Raw genomic sequence first — 18,145 nt, 5'->3', positions numbered from 1 at the left:
CCTACCTGTGCACGTTTTTTTATGTTTTTTGTGTGTATTTTTGCGTGTTGTTCGTCTGTACCGGACTTCAATATCCACTACAACCGTATGGACTTACTGGACATTGGTTTCCAGCAGAAAATGACGGTTTGTAGCGATTTCCATCGCATGCACAACATTCCGGACGAGAAAAAAAAAAACATTCCGGACGAGATAGCGAGACCAGCGGGGTCTCCGTGGATTGTTATCGGAAGCAAAGCGAAGGAGGCGGCGCCGGGAGCGGAAGCAAAAGCGAGGCTGCAGAGCCAGCCTGTTGACTAAGTTCAGAAAACAGTTACTCAAATCTCCACTGCCAAGCCTCTACCTCTCCAATGCCAGATCCATGTAAACAAGACGGACGATTTGGAATTACAGCTGGAATTACCTTATTCTATTTTATAATCGGCTAGTCAGTGCTATACTCAATACTTAAGTGACTTACCCGTCCAATGAGGATTCTTGTTTACAAGATGCCACATCTGAGTCGCTGACTAATCCTGAATTTCTGTAAAGATAACTGTCCAGAGATTTATAAGCACGCAGTGCTTCACCACTGAACAGCGAGGGAAAGTTAATGAGGTAATTATACACGTCCGGGTATTCCGCTGGCAGTTCAAAATCCGGTCGTGAAAACTCCATCCGGTAAGCCATAAGGGTCACAGATCTGTAGATCGTTTATTTTAGACATATATCTAGTTATCTGTTCATTAGAAAAATGAGCCGTGTAGTCCGTCGGTTGAAATTGATCCATTCTGTACACGAGTGCAGCAGTATTCAGCGGTGTTTTTGACTGACAAGATGGCGGTTGTGTACTTTCCGGTCACGTGACTGCAAGATCTCTATAGTGTGCAAAGTGTCAAGTTAAACCCTGGCTACTTTGAAGAATCTAAAATCTGAAACATACTGTATGTTATGGGAGCTTTTTAAATTTTTTTTAAATTTATTTTTTTACATTTTTGTTTACCAGATAATTCCATATATGTTCTCATATGTCATTTCGTAGTTTTGGTGTATCTTCTACATTGTTCTACAATATAGAAAATGGCCAAAATACAGTAAAACCTATGAATGAGTAGGGGTGTACAAACTTTTGACTGGCACTGTATCTCACCCCATAATAATATGACTATTTTCATGACTAGTCCTGCCAGTTGATACCTTTTTACAATAATTGTACTTTTGTGAATGAAATTTAACTAATTGTCAAGTACCAAACAGCTTAACATATACAGTGGTGCTTGAAAGTTTGTGAACCCTTTAGAATTTTCTATATTTCTGCATAAATATGATCTAAAACATCATCAGATTTTCACACAAGTCCTAAAAGTAGATAAAGAGAACCCAGTTAAATAAATGAGACAAAAATATTATACTTGGCCATTTATTTATTGAGGAAAATGATCCAATATTACATATCTGTGAGTGGCAAAAGTATGTGAACCTCTATGATTAGCAGTTAATTTGAAGGTGAAATTCGAGTCAGGTGTTTTCAATCAATGGGATGACAATCAGGTGTGAGTGGGCACCCTGTTTTATTTAAAGAACAGGGATCTATCAAAGTCTGATCTTCACAACACATGTTTGTGGAAGTGTATCATGGCATGAACAAAGGAAATTTCTGAGGACCTCAGAAAAAGCATTGTTGATGCTCATCAGGCTGGAAAAGGTTACAAAACCATCTCTAAAGAGTTTGGATTCCACCAATCCACAGTCAGACATATTGTGTACAAATGGAGGAAATTCAAGACCATTGTTACCCTCCCCAGGAGAGGTTGACCAACAAAGATCACTCCAAGAGCAAGGCGTGTAATAGTCGGCAAGGTCACAAAGGACCCCAGGGTAACTTCTAAGCAACTGAAGGCTTCTCTCACATTGGCTAATGTTAATGTTCATGAGTCCACCATCAGGAGAACACTGAACACCAATGGTGTGCATGGCAGGGTTGCAAGGAGAAAGTCACTGCTCTCCAAAAAGAACATTGCTGTTCATCTGCAGTTTGCTAAAGATCACGTGGACAAGCCAGAAGGCTATTGGAAAAATGTTTTGTGGACAGATGAGACCAAAATAGAACTTTTTGGTTTAAATGAGAAGTGTTATGTGTGGAGAAAGGAAAACACTGCATTCCAGCATAAGAACCTTATCCCATCTGTGAAACATGGTGGTGGTAGTATCATGGTTTGGGCCTGTTTTGCTGCATCTGGGCCAGGACGGCTTGCCATCATTGATGGAACAATGAATTGTGAATTATACCAGCGAATTCTAAAGGAAAATGTCAGGACATCTGTCCATGAACTGAATCTCAAGAGAAGGTGGGTCATGCAGCAAGACAATGACCCTAAGCACACAAGTCATTCTACCAAAGAATGGTTAAAGAAGAATAAAGTTAATGTTTTGGAATGGCCAAGTCAAAGTCCTGACCTTAATCCAATGGAAATGTTGTGGAAGGACCTGAAGTGAGCAGTTCATGTGAGGAAACCCACCAATATCCCAGAGTTTAAGTTGTTCTTTATGGAGGAATGGGCTAAAATTCCTCCAAGCCGGTGTGCAGGACTGATCACCAGTTACTGGAAACATTTAGTTGCAGTTATTGCTGTTCAAGGGGGTCACACCAGATACTGAAAGCAAAGGTTCACATACTTTTGCCACTCACCGATATGTAATATTGGATCATTTTCCTCAATAAATAAATGGCCAAGTATAATATTTTTGTCTCATTTGTTTAACTGGGTTCTCTTTATCTACTTTTAGGACTTGTGTGAAAATTTGATGATGTTTTCAGTCATATTTATGCAGAAATATCGAAAATTCTAAAGGGTTCACAAACTTTCAAGCACCACTGTATATTCACCACAACCTGAAATATAATGTTGGCTTGTGCAGATACTGTTTTGAAATGGATAAGTTGTATTATTACATTAAGTAGGGTATAAGCTCTCAAATTGTGAAGCGTTTTTAATATATGGTTAGAACTTTTTGAATGTTTTCCAAAAAAAAATGTGTGCAGTGATGGAAATGACAAGGTACTGTGGAAATTATATTGTGCTGTGGGAATGACAGTTAATGAACAAATGTCTGTTGAAAAAATAATTTATTTGAAATATTTTTGTTGAACTGTTGTGAAATGAAACTGCTTTTTAAAATTGTGATTGGTCTCATACATGAACAGTTGTGTATGAATTACTGTATACAACTTTAACAACACCTAGCAGAAATACTAGTGCCGTCTCGTCTCGTCTCGTCTCGTCTCGTCTCGTCTTCTTCCGCTTATCCAGGACCGGGTCGCGGAGGCAGCAGTCTAAGCATGGAAGCCCAAACTTCCCTTTCCCCAGACACCTCGGCCAGCTCCTCGGGAAGAACACCGAGGCGTTCCCAGGCCAGCCGAGAGACATAGTCCCTCCAGCGTGTCCTGGGTCTTCCCCGGGGCCTCCTCCCGGGGGGACATGCCTGGAACACCTCCCCAGGGAGGCGTCCAGGAGGCATCCGAAAAAGATGCCCGAGCCACCTCAGCTGGTTCCTCTCGATGTGGAGGAGCAGCGGCTCTACTCCGAGCTCCTCCCGAGTGACTGTGCTTCTCACCCTATCTCTAAGGGAGCGCCCAGCCACCCTGCGAAGGAAACTCATTTCAGCCGCTTGTATCCGCGATCTTGTTCTTTCTGTCATTACCCAAAGCTCATGACCATAGGTGAGAGTCGGAACGTAGATCGACCGGTAAATTGAGAGCTTCGCCTTTTGGCTCAGCTCCTTCTTCACCACGACGGACCGGTAAAGCGACCGCATCACTGCGGAGGCTGCACCGATCCGCCTGTCGATCTCACGCTCCATCCTTCCCTCACTCGTGAACAAGATCCCGAGATACTTAAACTCCTCCACTTGAGGCAGGACTTCTCCACCAACCTGGAGAGGGCAAGCCACCCTTTTCCGGTCGAGAACCATGGCCTCGGACTTGGAGGTGCTGATTCTCATCCCAGCCGCTTCACACTCGACTGCAAACCGCCCCAGTGCATGCTGAAGGTCCTGGTTTGAAGAAGCCAACAGGACAACATCATCCGCAAAAAGCAGAGATGAAATCCTGTGGTTCCCAAACAGGATTCCTTCCGGCCCCTGGCTGCGCCTAGAAATTCTGTCCATAAAAATTATGAACAGAACCGGTGACAAAGGGCAGCCCTGACGGAGTCCAACATGCACTGGGAACAGGTCTGACTTACTGCCGGCAATGCGAACCAGACTCCTGCTCCGTTCGTACAGGGACCGGACAGCCCTTAGCAAAGAGCCCCGAACCCCATACTCCCGAAGCACCCCCCACAGAATACCACGGGGGACACGGTCGAATGCCTTCTCCAGATCCACAAAGCACATGTGGACTGGTTGGGCAAACTCCCATGAACCCTCGAGCACCCTATGAAGGGTATAGAGCTGGTCCAGTGTTCCGCGACCAGGACGAAAACCGCATTGTTCCTCCTGGATCCGAGGTTCGACTATCGGTCGAATTCTCCTCTCCAGTACCCTGGAGTAAACTTTCCCTGGGAGGCTGAGAAGTGTGATTCCCCTATAATTGGAGCACACTCTCCGGTCCCCTTTCTTAAAAAGAGGGACCACCACCCCAGTCTGCCACTCCAGAGGCACTGTCCCCGACCGCCACGCGATGTTGCAGAGGCGTGTCAACCAAGACAGCCCCACAACATCCAGAGACTTGAGATACTCAGGGCGGATCTCATCCACCCCCGGTGCCTTGCCACCGAGGAGCTTGCAAACCACCTCAGTGACTTCGGCTTGGGTAATGGACGAGTCCACCTCTGAGTCATCAGCCTCAGTCTCCTCAGTGGAAGACATGACGGTGGGATTGAGGAGATCCTCAAAGTATTCCTTCCACCGCCCGACAATGTCCCCAGTCGAGGTCAACAGCTCCCCACCCGCACTGTAAACAGTGTTGGCAGAGTACTGCTTCCCCCTCCTGAGGCGCCGGACGGTTTGCCAGAATTTCTTCGAGGCCGACCGATAGTCCTTCTCCATGGCCTCCCCGAACTCCTCCCAGTTCCGAGTTTTTGCCTCCGCAACTGCCCGAGCTGCAGCACGCCTGGCCTGCCGATACCCGTCGGCTGCCTCAGGAGTCCCGGAGGTCAACATGGCCCGATAGGACTCCTTCTTCAGCTTGACGGCATCCCTTACTTCCGGTGTCCACCACCGGGTTCGGGGATTGCCGCCACGACAGGCACCGGAGACCTTGCGGCCACAGCTCCGAACAGCTGCGTCCACAATGGAGGTAGAGAACATGGTCCACTCAGACTCAATGTCCCCCGCCTCCCTCGGAAGCTGGGAAAAGCTCTCCCGGAGGTGGGAGTTAAAGACCTCCCCAACAGAGTGCTCGGCCAGACGTTCCCAGCAGACCCTCACCATACGTTTGGGCCTGCCAGGTCTGTCCAGCTTCCTCCTCCGCCAGCGGATCCAACTCACCACCAGGTGGTGATCAGTTGACAACTCAGCCCCTCTCTTCACCCGAGTGTCCAAGACATAGGGTCGGAGATCAGATGACACGACTACAAAGTCGATCATCGACCTCCGACCTAAGGTGTCCTGGTGCCACGTGCACTTATGGACACCCCTATGCTCGAACATGGTGTTCGTTATGGACAAACTGTGACTAGCACAGAAGTCCAATAACAAAACACCACTCGGGTTCAGATCGGGGAGGCCGTTCCTCCCAACCACGCCCCTCCAGGTGTCACTGTCATCGCCCACGTGAGCATTGAAGTCCCCCAGTAGCACAATGGAGTCCCCAGTCTGAGCACCCCTCAGTACCTCTCCCAGGGACTCCAAGAAGGCCGGATACTCTATACTGCTATTTGGCCCGTAGGCACAAACAACAGCAAGAGCCCTCTCCCCAATCCGAAGGCGCAGAGAGGCGACCCTCTCGTTCACTGGGGTAAACTCCAACACATGGCGGCTGAGCTGGGGAGCTATAAGGAAGCCCACACCAGCCCGCCGCCGCTCACCATGGGCGACTCCAGAGAAGTGGAAAGTCCAGCCCCTCTCGAGGAGCTGGGTTCCAGAGCCCAAGCTGTGCGTGGAGGTGAGCCCGACTATCTCTAGCCGGTACCTCTCAACCTCCCGCACAAGCTCAGGCTCCTTCCCCCCCAGCGAAGTGACATTCCATGTCCCAACAGCCAGCCGCTGTGTCCGGGGGTCAGGTCGTCGAGGCCCCTGCCTTCGACTGCCACCCAATCCACACTGCACCAAACCCCTACTGCTACCTCTGTGGGTGGTGAACCCACAGGAGGTCGGGCCCACGTCGCCTCTTCGGGCTGAGCCCGGCCGGGCCCCATGGGCAAAGGCCCGACCACCAAGCGCTCGCATACGAGCCCCAACCCCGGGCCTGGCTCCAGGGTGGGGCCCCGGCTGCGTCCTACCGGGCGACGTCACGGTCCTGGATTTTTTCTCCATAGGGGTTTTTTGGTGAACTGCTCTTGGTCTGGCCTGTCACCTAGGACCTGTCTGCCTTGGGAAACCCTAACAGGGGCATAATGCCCCCGACAACATAGCTCCTAGGATCATTCAAGCACACAAACCCCTCCACCACAATAAGGTGGCAGTTCTAGGAGGGGAAAATGCTAGTGCATCTCAAAAAATTTGAATATTGTGAAAAAGTTCAATATTTTACATCAGTTATTTAAGAAAGTGAAAATATTATACATTATAGACTCTTTACACATAAACTAAAATGTTTCAAGCATTTTTCTATTTTAATCAGTATGGCATACAGTACAAAAACATAAAAAACCCATCTCAAAATATTAGAATATTTCATTTCGAGTTTGAGTAAAACAGTATGAACACAGCGTATCTCTCGGTCTAGTTCAGTACACACAACCACAATCATGGGGAAGACTGCTGACTTGACTGTGGTCCAGAAGATGATCACTGATGCCCTCCACAAGAAGGGTAAGCCACAAAAGGTCATTGCTGAAAAGGGTGGCTGGAAAAGGTGCACAAGCAACAGGGATGGCCGCAATCTTGAGAGGATTGTCAAGAAAAGTTGATTCAAGAACTTGGGAGAGCTTCACAAGGAGTGGACTGAGGCTGGTGTCAGTGTATCAAGACCCATCACGAACAGACATCTTCAAGAAAGGGGCTACAACTTTCGCATTCCTAATATCAAGCTACTCCTGAGCCAGAGACAATGTCAGAAGTGTCTTATCTGGGCTAAGGAGAGAAAGAAATGGACTGTTGCTCAGTGGTCCAAAGTCCTCTTTTCAGATGAAAGTACATTTTGCATTTAATTTGGAAATCACGGTTCTAGAGTCTGGAGGAAGAGTGGAGAGGCACAGAATCCAAGGTGTTTGAAGCCCAGTGTGAAGTTTCCACAGTCTGTGATGATTTGGGGTGCCATGTTATCTGCTGGTGTTGGTCCACTGTGTTTTATCAAGTCCAAAGTCAACACAGCCATCTACCAGGAGATTTTAGAGCACTTCATGCTTCCATCTGCTGACGAGCTTTTTGGAGATGCTGATTTCCTTTTCCAGCAGGACTTAGCACCTACCCACAGTGCCAAAACTACTACCAAATGGTTTGCTGACCATGATATTACTGTGTTTGATTGGCCAGCCAACTTGCCTGACCTGAACCCCACAGAGAATCTATGGGGTATTGTCAAGAGGAAGATGAGAAACACCCGACCCAAAAATACAGATACGCTGAAGGCCACTATCAAAGCAACCTGGGCTTCAATAACACCTCAGCAGTGCCACAGACTGATCACCTCCATGCCACACCGCATTGATACAGTAATTCATGGTAAAGGAGCCCCAACCAAGTATTGAGTGTATAAATGAATATACTTTTCAGAAGTTGGACATTTCTGTATTGTAAATCCTTTTTTTTGATTGATCTTAGGGAATATTCTAATAATTTGAGATACTGGATTTCTGATTTTCATGAGCTATAAGCCACAATCATCAAAATTAAAACAAAAAAAAGGCTTTAAATATTTCACTTTACATGTAATGAATATAGAATATATGAAAGTTTACCTTTTTGAATTAAATTATTTAAAAAAAAGGAACCTTTTCATGGTATTCTAATTTTTTTGAGATGCACTAGTATACCTTGTACTTTCAATGCATAGTGTGTGTAATGCATATGGGTGTGCATGTGTATGGGTGCCTATGTATGCCTTGCATTATACAGAAGATGATTTGGAATTCTTGTACACCTTTGGACTTAAGAATTCAAGTACTCTAATCCGGCCAGTTGTAGCTGCACGTGTGTATTTTAATTAGCGTATTGCACATCTATTTTTAGAGTCCGTATTATTGGTACCCTATCAGATTAGAAGTCATTTCCACCAGAGAGGGGCGTGTGGTGGAAATGACATTTCTACAGTATTTTTTGTGAAAAACTCCAAGGCATCTTGACAAATTAGCAATGATTTGATGTCATGCATATATGATGCATGCAAAATGTACTCATAACATTAAAAAAAAATCTATCTTTATACAAACTTCCGTGAAGGTACAGTATGTTTGGAAATGACAGAAATAAAAAATATCTGTTCAAACAGTATTTACCTTGGTTTGTCTTCAATAGTTTTACATAAAAATGTACATCTCAGTATCAGACATGTGCTCTGTTGTCACTGTCTATTTCCATAGCAACAGCCTAAACAATCTCCCAAACAGATTTTTGGCAGTAAATTACATAACTGTGGTGGAAATGACGGTGAAACTGTGTGACCGCTGTATTTTGTGTCTTAAAAAATATATATATAATAATAATGTTGACAACGGTCTCACATTAAATACTAAAATGTTTGTTGATTTTAAGTATTGCTTTATTCGGGTACCTTAAAGGTTTTGAGATCACATTTTTTTAAACTTATTTACATTGTTGAAGTTTAAAAGTCTGGGTATGGGACAAGGGCAAAACTGAGATGTTGAAGCTTATAAGGATGTTGAAAATTGGAAAAAAAAATCATAATGGTCAGATGGTAAAAAGTTTCTAAGATGGTTTTATTGTTAATTTAACAAAGAGAAAGGGAATTGTCTAAAATGTGTATTTTTAAAAATATGATCGAAGGACATGAACGTGCTTGTAGTCGAAGAATCACCCTTATATTACTGTTTTATTAGAACACTTAAAGTTGAGCTCAGCTCCACCTCATTAATGCATTTCTGTTAACTGTTTCTCCATAATGTGTGTGTGTGTGTATATAGGGTCACACACCAATAGACTTGGCCCACCAGGTCCATAGTCCTCTGCTGATTCACATGCTGAATGTAGTGAAAAATGAACGCAAAACATCAAACACACGTTGCTTGAGATTCTTCAACAATTACCAGGTACATGTGCACACGTGCAACATGTGAGATTCTGTGTTTTGGGGGAATATTTAAGTGTATAAGTATTTATTTGTGTGCGCGCATGTGTCTGTTTCACAGGCCTTGTTGCAGTGTGTCTTCAGTGTGTGTGTGATGTGGGCTGTAGGAGCCATATTAAACATAGGTTCTGAGTCATGGCTGCTAAAAGGGGTTCTATTGGCATGTGTGCTCGCGATGATCAACCTCACCTGCAGGTATGCATGCACTCTGTGCAGATACTTATCTATTTTAAAATGCACAAAACTACACTTGTGTGTATAGTTTTTTTAAAAATCTGTTAAATGTAATATTTTCACTGTTTAACTGACATATTTAATTATTGGTTTGTAATTAAATAAGTATGAGTGGAGTATGGCAGCTTCATGACCAGCATATTGTTATACATGAAGCATTAGGTTAAGACTTTTTAACTTGATCTTCTCTATATCATAAAATGGTGTCCAAATATGTCGTGTGTGTGTGTCGTAACCAGGCGGGTAGCAAGTGCCACAGTTCAGAGTCTGGTTCCTTCCACCACCCTTATTGCTTCCATATTTTGGATGCTTGTCACCTGGTGCCTGTGGTTCCTGCCAGATATCCTTTTTATCTACACACGCGTGTGCGCTCACACAAAAAAAGGGGCTCAAAGTATTCAGACCTGTTTAGTTTTTGCATATTTCATTGTATTATGGATTTCATTTAATATTGATTTGACTGATTTTTGTTTTTATATATTTGTGTGAATTTATTTAAAATCAAATACTGGAATTTCTCATTTATATAAGTGTTCTGACCCTTTATTTCTAGTACTTTGTGAAGTATCTTTGGCAGCAATTCCAGCTTTGGTCTTGGGTAAGTCTCTTTGCACACCTGGAATTGTGCAGTTTCTCTCAGTCTTCCTGGCAGCTCTGCTTAAGGTCAGTCAGATTGGATGAGAAACTGCCATCTTCAGGTCTCCCTACAGGTGTTCTATGGGGTTCAATTCTGGGCTTTGACTGGGCTGCTCAAGGACGTTCAGAGACTTGTCCAGAAGCCATTCCAGCATTGTCTTGGCTGTATGCTTTAGGCCTTTGTACTGAAAGGTGAACCATTGGCCCAGTCCGAGGTCTCTGCAGCAAATGTGCACTCTGATGTTACCAGCACCATGATGCTCCACCTTGGGATGGTATTAGCCAATTTATGAGCAGTATCTGTTTTTTGCCACATGTAGGTGCTTGGAGTTCTGCCCAAATATTTTTGTCTCATCTAAACGGAGAACTTTTTTTTTCCTCTTGCTCTGTGTCCTTAATTTCCTTCCATATGCCTTTTACTCAGGAGTGGCTTCCATCTAGCCACTTTACCATAAAGACCTGACTAAGTATTTCTGAAATGATTGTCTTTCTGGCAGTTTTTCTCACCTATATAGAGGACTTCTAAAATTCTGTTTCAGTGTCCATTGAGTTCATGGTCACCTCCCTGACTAAGGCAGTTCTAGCCCAATTACAGAGTTTGGTTGGATGGTCAGCTCTAGGACGAGTTCTGTCTGTTCCAAACATCTTCAGTTCCACAGTGTTGGAGCCGACTGTGCTCTTGGAAACATTCTAAGGTTTTACTTGCATTTTGGCTTGCTTCCTTTTTTGGAGGGAAAACTCAAAGGAACATGTCCCAGTGGAGAAACCATGCCTCAGGATGCCTCAGTCATTTAGACAGGGGAGATACACAGAGACCCTGGTGTTGCAGGAGTTCTAGCTGGTACACAGCTGGTGAACATACTGGGACCTAACCCAAAGGGAAATTCTCTCAAATAGCATTGTGCACCACTTATTTGAAAGCAATAAGTGTGTGTGTGGGGGGGGGTGTTATGGACAGATGAATTTAAGTTTGAGGTGTTTGAGAAACAGAGAATGTTTTATTTGTTCTGCACCTAACAAATGATGCCGGAGGAGCGCTTGATGCTTGTGAAGCATGGAGGAGAAAATGTGTCTTGCACTACAAGGTAAAAGGAATTTTGAGCAGAGAACGTTACCAGTCCATTTTGTAACACATGCCTTTACCCTATTTAGGGAAAAAAATTCTTCCTTTGCAGCCATGTGACCAAAACTCGTTGCGTCATTGACCGCCACCATGTTGGATGATATCTGTATCTGTATCTGTAAGAGTACAGACTGGAAAGTAAAAAATAGTTACATTTAGAAGTTTGTCATTTTTCAAATCTATTTTAAAAACAATAATTTTGACTGCTTCAGAAGATACGTATCTAATATACTTGGTTATAAAAGAGCACTCACTGGGCAAGGAGGCTGCAGTATTTAAGGTACAGTGCCTTGCAAAAGTATTCATACCCCTTGACCTTTTTCACATTTTTCCACCTTACAACCACAAACTTTAAAAGTTTTTTATTGAGATTTTATGTGATAGACCAACACAGAGTAGCACATAATTGTGAAGTGAAACAAAAATGATAAATGGTCTTCAAAATTTTAAACAAATAAAAATCTGAAAAATGTGGTGTGCATTAGTATTCAGCCCCCCTGCGTCAATACTTTGTAGAGCCACCTTTTGCTGCAATTACAGCTGCAAGTCTTTTGTGGTATGTCTCTACCAGCTTTGCACATCTAGACACTGAAATTTTTGCCCATTCTTCTTTGCAAAATAGTTCAAGCTCAGCCAGATTGGATGGAGAGCGTCTGTGAACAGCAATTTTCAAGTCTTGCCACAGATGCTTGATGGGATTTAGGTCTGGACTTTGACTGGGCCATTCTAACACATGAATATTCTTTGATCTAAAGCATTCCATTGTAGCTCTGGCTGTATGTTTAGGGTCATTGTCTTGCTGGAAGGTGAATCTCCTTCCCAGTCTCAAGTCTTTTGCAGCCTCCAACAGGTTTTCTTCCAGGATTGCCCTGTATTTAGCTCCATCCATCTTCCCATCAACTCTGACCAGCTTCCCTGTCCCTGCTGAAGAAAAGCATCCCCGTAGCATGATGCTGCCACCACCATGTTTCACAGTGGGGATGGTGTGTGCAGGGTGATGAGCAGTGTTAGTTTTCCGCCACACATAGCGCTTTGCATTTAGGCCAAAAAGTTCAACTTTGGTCTCATCTGACCAAAGCACCTTCTTCCACATGTTTGCTGTGTCCCCTACATGGCTTCTGGCAAACTGCAAACGGGACGTCTTATGCCGGTCTTTCAACAATGGCTTTCTTCTTGCCACTCTTCCAAAAAGGCCAGATTTGTGGAGTGTACAACTTATAGTTGTCCTGTGCACAGATTCTCCCACCTGAGCTGTGGATTTCTGCAGCTCCTCCAGAGTGATCATGGGCCTCTTGGCTGCTTCTCTGACCAGTGCTCTCCTTGCTCGCTCTGTCAGTTTAGGTGGACGGCCATGTCTTGGTAGGTTTGCAGTTGTGCCATACTTTTTCCATTTTTGAATGATGGATTGAACAGTGCTTCTTGAGATGTTCAGAGCTTGGGATATTTTTTATAACCTAACCCTGCTTTAAACTTCTCCAGAACTTTATCCCTGACCTGTCTGGTGAGTTCTTTGGTCTTCATGATGCTGTTTGTTCTTCAGTGTTCTCTAACAAACCACTGAGGCCTTCACAGAACAAGTGTATTTATGCTGAGAGTAAATTACACACAGTAGGACTCTATTAACTAATTAGATGACTTCTGAAGGCAATTGATTGCACTGGATTGTATTTAGAGGTATCAGAGTACAGGGGGCTGAATACTAATGCACACCACATTTTTCAGATTTTTATTTGTTTAAAATTTTGAAGACCATTTATCATTTTCGTTTCACTTCACAATTACTGTATGTGCTACTCTGTGTTGGTCTATCACATAAAATCTCAATAAAAACTTTTAAGTTCGTGGTTGTAAGGTGGAAAAATGTGAAAAAGGTCAAGGGGTATGAATACTTTTTCAAGGCACTGTAAGTGGATTGACATGAATCTTGTTTGATTGACTCTGTGATCGTTTGGGAAGATTCTTCAATAATTTTGCATTTCTTTCTGCACTCTGTAAGCCTAGCATTTCGAGCTATGGCTTTTGTACCATCTTTGATTTTGTTGTGGCCCATATTTTGTGTTGGAGCCCAGTCTGGAGCTGGAAAATTATAGAGATCAGCTGGCTTCCCTCATGGAAAGAAAAAGCAAAAGAAAAGCAGCGTCATCAAAAATTATGTACAGCTCTTTTTAAAATGAAATAATCGTAGAAGCCTTGATTGTTGGATCACACACTCAATGATCATGGCTTTGTCACATTTGACTGCGGCGAGTTTCTGCATGATCAGGCTATTAAATGATCCAATATTTCTTATATATTGTGATCTTTCATTAATGACTAATTTGTAGCACTTGCCATTATAGCACTTATCAATGTTCACTGCAGACTCATGTAGTTTTTGCTTTCTCATGGCTTGGATCAGCCCGGTTTATGTTGGACAGCCATTGACATCTACGCTCTGGACAACTTTTTTTTTTTTTTCCTCTCCTTGATTGTTTATAATTGTTGAAATTCTAAAGAATTTAAGTACCCTTGTCTTGAATAGAGTTGTGCCCGCATCCAATTACAGCACAGAGTCGGCATAGCGAAGAAACAAAAGGAATTCTTGAGCGCAACAACCTCTCAAGCATATCTTCTATTGTAAATGTGTGCCGTGTGAGTTTGTGTATATCCTCCAACATGGCTAATTTCCGGTTCAAAGTCTCATGCATAATTAGCTATGACGACATATGCAAACGAAGAGTAGTCAGCTTCTTAGTCCACATAATCACACAACCCTAATGAGCTGCTGTTGGAACAGCTTGACCAGATAAGTGCCCATCAAGAAGAAGAAGAAGAACAACAACTTTATTCATCACAGAACAACTTTTGTCATAAAGTCAATTCCACTTGTGGGAGATTACCTTAAACTGACAGCTAGAATGCCAAATGTTTGCAAGGTTGTAAATGGAGGATTCTTTGATGAAAGGAAATTTTGAAGCATATTTATTTATTTATTTATTTATTTATTTAAAAGCAGTCCTTATTTCTGACCTTTACTATATTAACATGAATTTTCATGTTAAAAAAAATTGAGTGATTCAAAACTTTTGAATGATAATGTACATCACTGCACTACTACAAATCAAGACTTTTTTTTTTTTAAATTTCAGTCCTGTGTTGAAAAAACACATGCTCGCGCACATAAATACAATTCCTGTTTAAATGAACACACGAAACTTATTATTTTTAAATTAATGTACTGTGCAAAGCTTTAGGCACATGTACATAAATGGTGCCTTCAAAAATAATCAAATTAAATATTGTACATAAACTCTAAAAAGTAGTAAACAGATATAAACAATGTTTATTTGCATATAAAAATAATTTTAATCTTGTATAGATTTATGAGAACATTGGCGAGTTATTTTTTTTTCGAAGCATCTTGGAAATTCTGCGACAGTTCTTCTGGAGACTGTCACAATGGGGCAGCCTTGGGCTGAAGTGCCCTTGAGCAAGGTACGGTACCTGACCCCTAACTGCTCCCCGGGCCCTGTAGTGTGGCTGCCCACTGCTCTGAGTGTGTGTGCGTGTGTTCACTGCTTCAGATGGGTTAAATGCAGAGGATGAATTTCACTGTGCTTGAGTGTGCATGTGACAAATAAAGGCTTCTTCAATGTGCTACAGTTCGATTGTAACCCGGACCAAGACCACCTCACTCATATGGTCTTGGACTGTTTTTTTTTGGTCTGCATCCGAGTACAAGTAGAATACCTAGTTAGTGTATGTATAGATATGTATGTGGATAGAATATGGTTATTTCTGTTTGTATTGAGACTTAACGCTACAGGTCACATCGTCCCAGTACTGCCATGCAGATGATGTTTCCCCTGACAGTATTGGCTCTCCTGTATTATTACCTTCGCACCTGCAGAACCAACCCTGGGGTTATCAGGGTGACTGAAGAAGAGAAAAAGAAGGTGAGCGTGAACATTTTGCCGTCTTTAAAATAAGGGAACACTACATGTTCTTTCCTCAGGTGCACACATCGAATGATTGTGAATATAGACTCATTGGGCACAAGTGGATTTAAATAGCAACATTAAAAAAAATGGATAAATATACACTATATAATAATGATACTGGTACGTTACATAGAAAAAGGTGTGCATAGCTTGCATAAATTGGTCTAGGGCCAGCAAAAACATTTTTAGACCCGCTTCTATATTTTCAGCTTCAACTGTTTGCTTTTCAACTTTGTGTTTCTGTCAAAGACAAATGAACAAGGAGTCTGTTGAGCCTGTGAATCTGATGTGTTTGGCTGCATATTTTGAATTTTTAGGGATCCAATACATGAAGTGCAAATTGTTATTGAAAGTGCTCTTTTTGGTTTGGATTTCCGGATTATTATTATCATCATCTCATTATCTCTAGCCGCTTTATCCTGTTCTACAGGGTCGCAGGCAAGCTGGAGCCTATCCCAGCTGACTACGGGTGAAAGGCGGGGTACACCCTGGACAAGTCGCCAGGTCATCACAGGGCTGACACATAGAGACAGACAACCATTCACACTCACATTCACACCTACGCTCAATTTAGAGTCACCAGTTAACCTAACCTGCATGTCTTTGGACTGTGGGGGAAACCGGAGCACCCGGAGGAAACCCACGCGGACACGGGGAGAACATGCAAACTCCACACAGAAAGGCCCTCGCCGGCCCCGGGGCTCGAACCCGGACCTTCTTGCTGTGAGGCGACAGCGCTAACCACTACACCACCGTGCTGCCTATTATTATTATTATTATTTGGTAAAATGAATAATTCAGCCTAAGCCATTAAGTGTATTGTAACTTTATATGTCTGTGCAATAACTCATAAAAAATAACCAAATTGCATGTCTTGGTGGCACTATTGCACAAACCTTTGCATTTTTGCCCATGTCTCTCAAAACTGTAAACCATACATTTAAAAAATTCTCCCCTCATAATACATGTTAAATTTTTGGGTGTGGTCAGACACAAGGGGTGGTGCTACAGTCAGAGAACTGCTTCTCAAGAACTGTAAGTCAGCTAGAGCTACAATTCACTATGCTGCATTTATGTAAAAAAAACATGGCTGCCATTGGCCAATTGGATTTCAGCAGCCATTTGACAGGATTATCACTGAGCTATCATCACAAAACTTTAATGGCAGTTTTCAGTAGGGACCCATCTCATCTCATTATCTCTAGCCGCTTTATCCTGTTCTACAGGGTCGCAGGCAAGCTGGAGCCTATCCCAGCTGACTACAGGCGAAAGGCGGGGTACACCCTGGACAAGTCGCCAGGTCATCACAGGGCTGACACAGACAACCATTCACACTCACATTCACACCTACGGACAATTTAGAGTCACCAGTTAACCTAACCTGCATGTCTTTGGACTGTGGGGGAAACCGGAGCACCCGGAGGAAACCCACGCGGACACGGGGAGAACATGCAAACTCCACACAGAAAGGCCCTCGCCGGCCACGGGGCTCGAACCCGGACCTTCTTGCTGTGAGGCGACAGCGCTAACCACTACACCACCGTGCCGCCAACCCCAGTGATCACTTGCTATATTTGAAAGTTGCTCTTGCTATACAATTTCACCATTAGACCTGCCTCTGGCTTCTGATTCCTCAGTATATTAAATCAGTGTCCAACTTGGCTGTTTTGTGTTCCTGTAGAATATCATAGTCCTGGCAGAAGCAGGTTGCCTTGACCCCAGGATTTTCTGCACATCGTGTATGGTGAGTTTCACACAGAGGCTGCTCTTGTTGTAAACTTGTCTTCAGCACCTACCTCTGGCAGCTTGCCCTGGTGGAGTCTGCTCTTTACCTGTATCTGCATCATTCTTTGCACTGTGCAACTGCAGTGATTGGTGTTCATAATAAAGTGGATGAGAGTGTATATATGGTCAGGTCTGTAAATAGTTGGACAAAGTTTTTTGTTATTTTATGTATCTACCACAATATGTTGGAGTTTAAATTAAATAACCTCTAATCTGGTCTTTCTGTTTTAAATGGTTTAGCCTCTTGTGGCAAACCCTCTGTATTTACTCTGAGGTATTCTCTTGATTGTTGGCTTTCATATAGATACACCTACTAGCCCAGGAGTAATAGGGTTATACCCGGAACAAATTAGTAACGAGCTGAAAATTTCAGAATATGTTCAGAATACCTTTAGGAATAACATACTAAAAGTCCCCGGAAGTCCCCCTTGTGCTCTCTGAGAAATTCAAGATGGCGTCCAAAATGGCCGCCAAATGGAGATCTGCCCATATCTCAGGCCCAAAACAAAATATTAATGCAATTAAAAGGTCAGAATATATGTTTTGTAGGGTAGGAGAGTAAATTCCAACATGTGTGTATTAATTACATTGTGTATTAACATTATATAATAACAATGTACACATTATTATAACAGTATATTTGTGTATAGTGTGGATCCATTGGTTACTCGTTCACTCCGTATCATCCTATTCTGTTCACAAAACAACAAACACAATTACTAGGGGTTGGAGCACTTATTTTCATTAATATTAATTAAAGTAAATTGGTGGTGTAAAATGAAAAATGGCGTGTTAAAAGGTCATGCTGAGTTCAGTCATTTTTTGTCCGAACACACTGGCATTGCTAGTAGTAAAGAGTGGCGCTAGTTACTCAAAGATTAATTTTTTTCCACCCTTAAACAAGCTTGAATAAATTCCCTACTTCATTGATGGTACAACAAAGGTCCAAGCATTACAACTGAGGCACTGAGAAGTGTTTAAGTCTACTCATTGTTTATA

At 43.0% G+C, this 18,145-nt stretch overlaps 1 protein-coding gene across 1 annotated transcript in view; it reads left to right on the top strand.

The window, feature by feature from the left end:
* Positions 1-18,145, top strand: part of zdhhc13 (zinc finger DHHC-type palmitoyltransferase 13) — a 108,589-nt gene that overhangs the window by 71,390 nt on the left and 19,054 nt on the right. Inside the window, exons 8-12 of the mRNA XM_060941833.1 lie at positions 9,225-9,350; positions 9,450-9,583; positions 9,862-9,962; positions 15,192-15,316; positions 17,043-17,105. Coding sequence (XP_060797816.1) covers positions 9,225-9,350; positions 9,450-9,583; positions 9,862-9,962; positions 15,192-15,316; positions 17,043-17,105 — 549 coding nt within the window. The remainder of the gene's footprint in view (positions 1-9,224; positions 9,351-9,449; positions 9,584-9,861; positions 9,963-15,191; positions 15,317-17,042; positions 17,106-18,145) is intronic.

This window comes from Neoarius graeffei, chromosome 15 (assembly GCF_027579695.1).
Source record: "Neoarius graeffei isolate fNeoGra1 chromosome 15, fNeoGra1.pri, whole genome shotgun sequence".
In the NCBI taxonomy this organism is placed as follows: domain Eukaryota; kingdom Metazoa; phylum Chordata; class Actinopteri; order Siluriformes; family Ariidae; genus Neoarius; species Neoarius graeffei.
The sequence above is the reverse complement of the archived record's forward strand: the minus strand, read 5'-3'. Positions and strand labels throughout refer to the sequence as shown.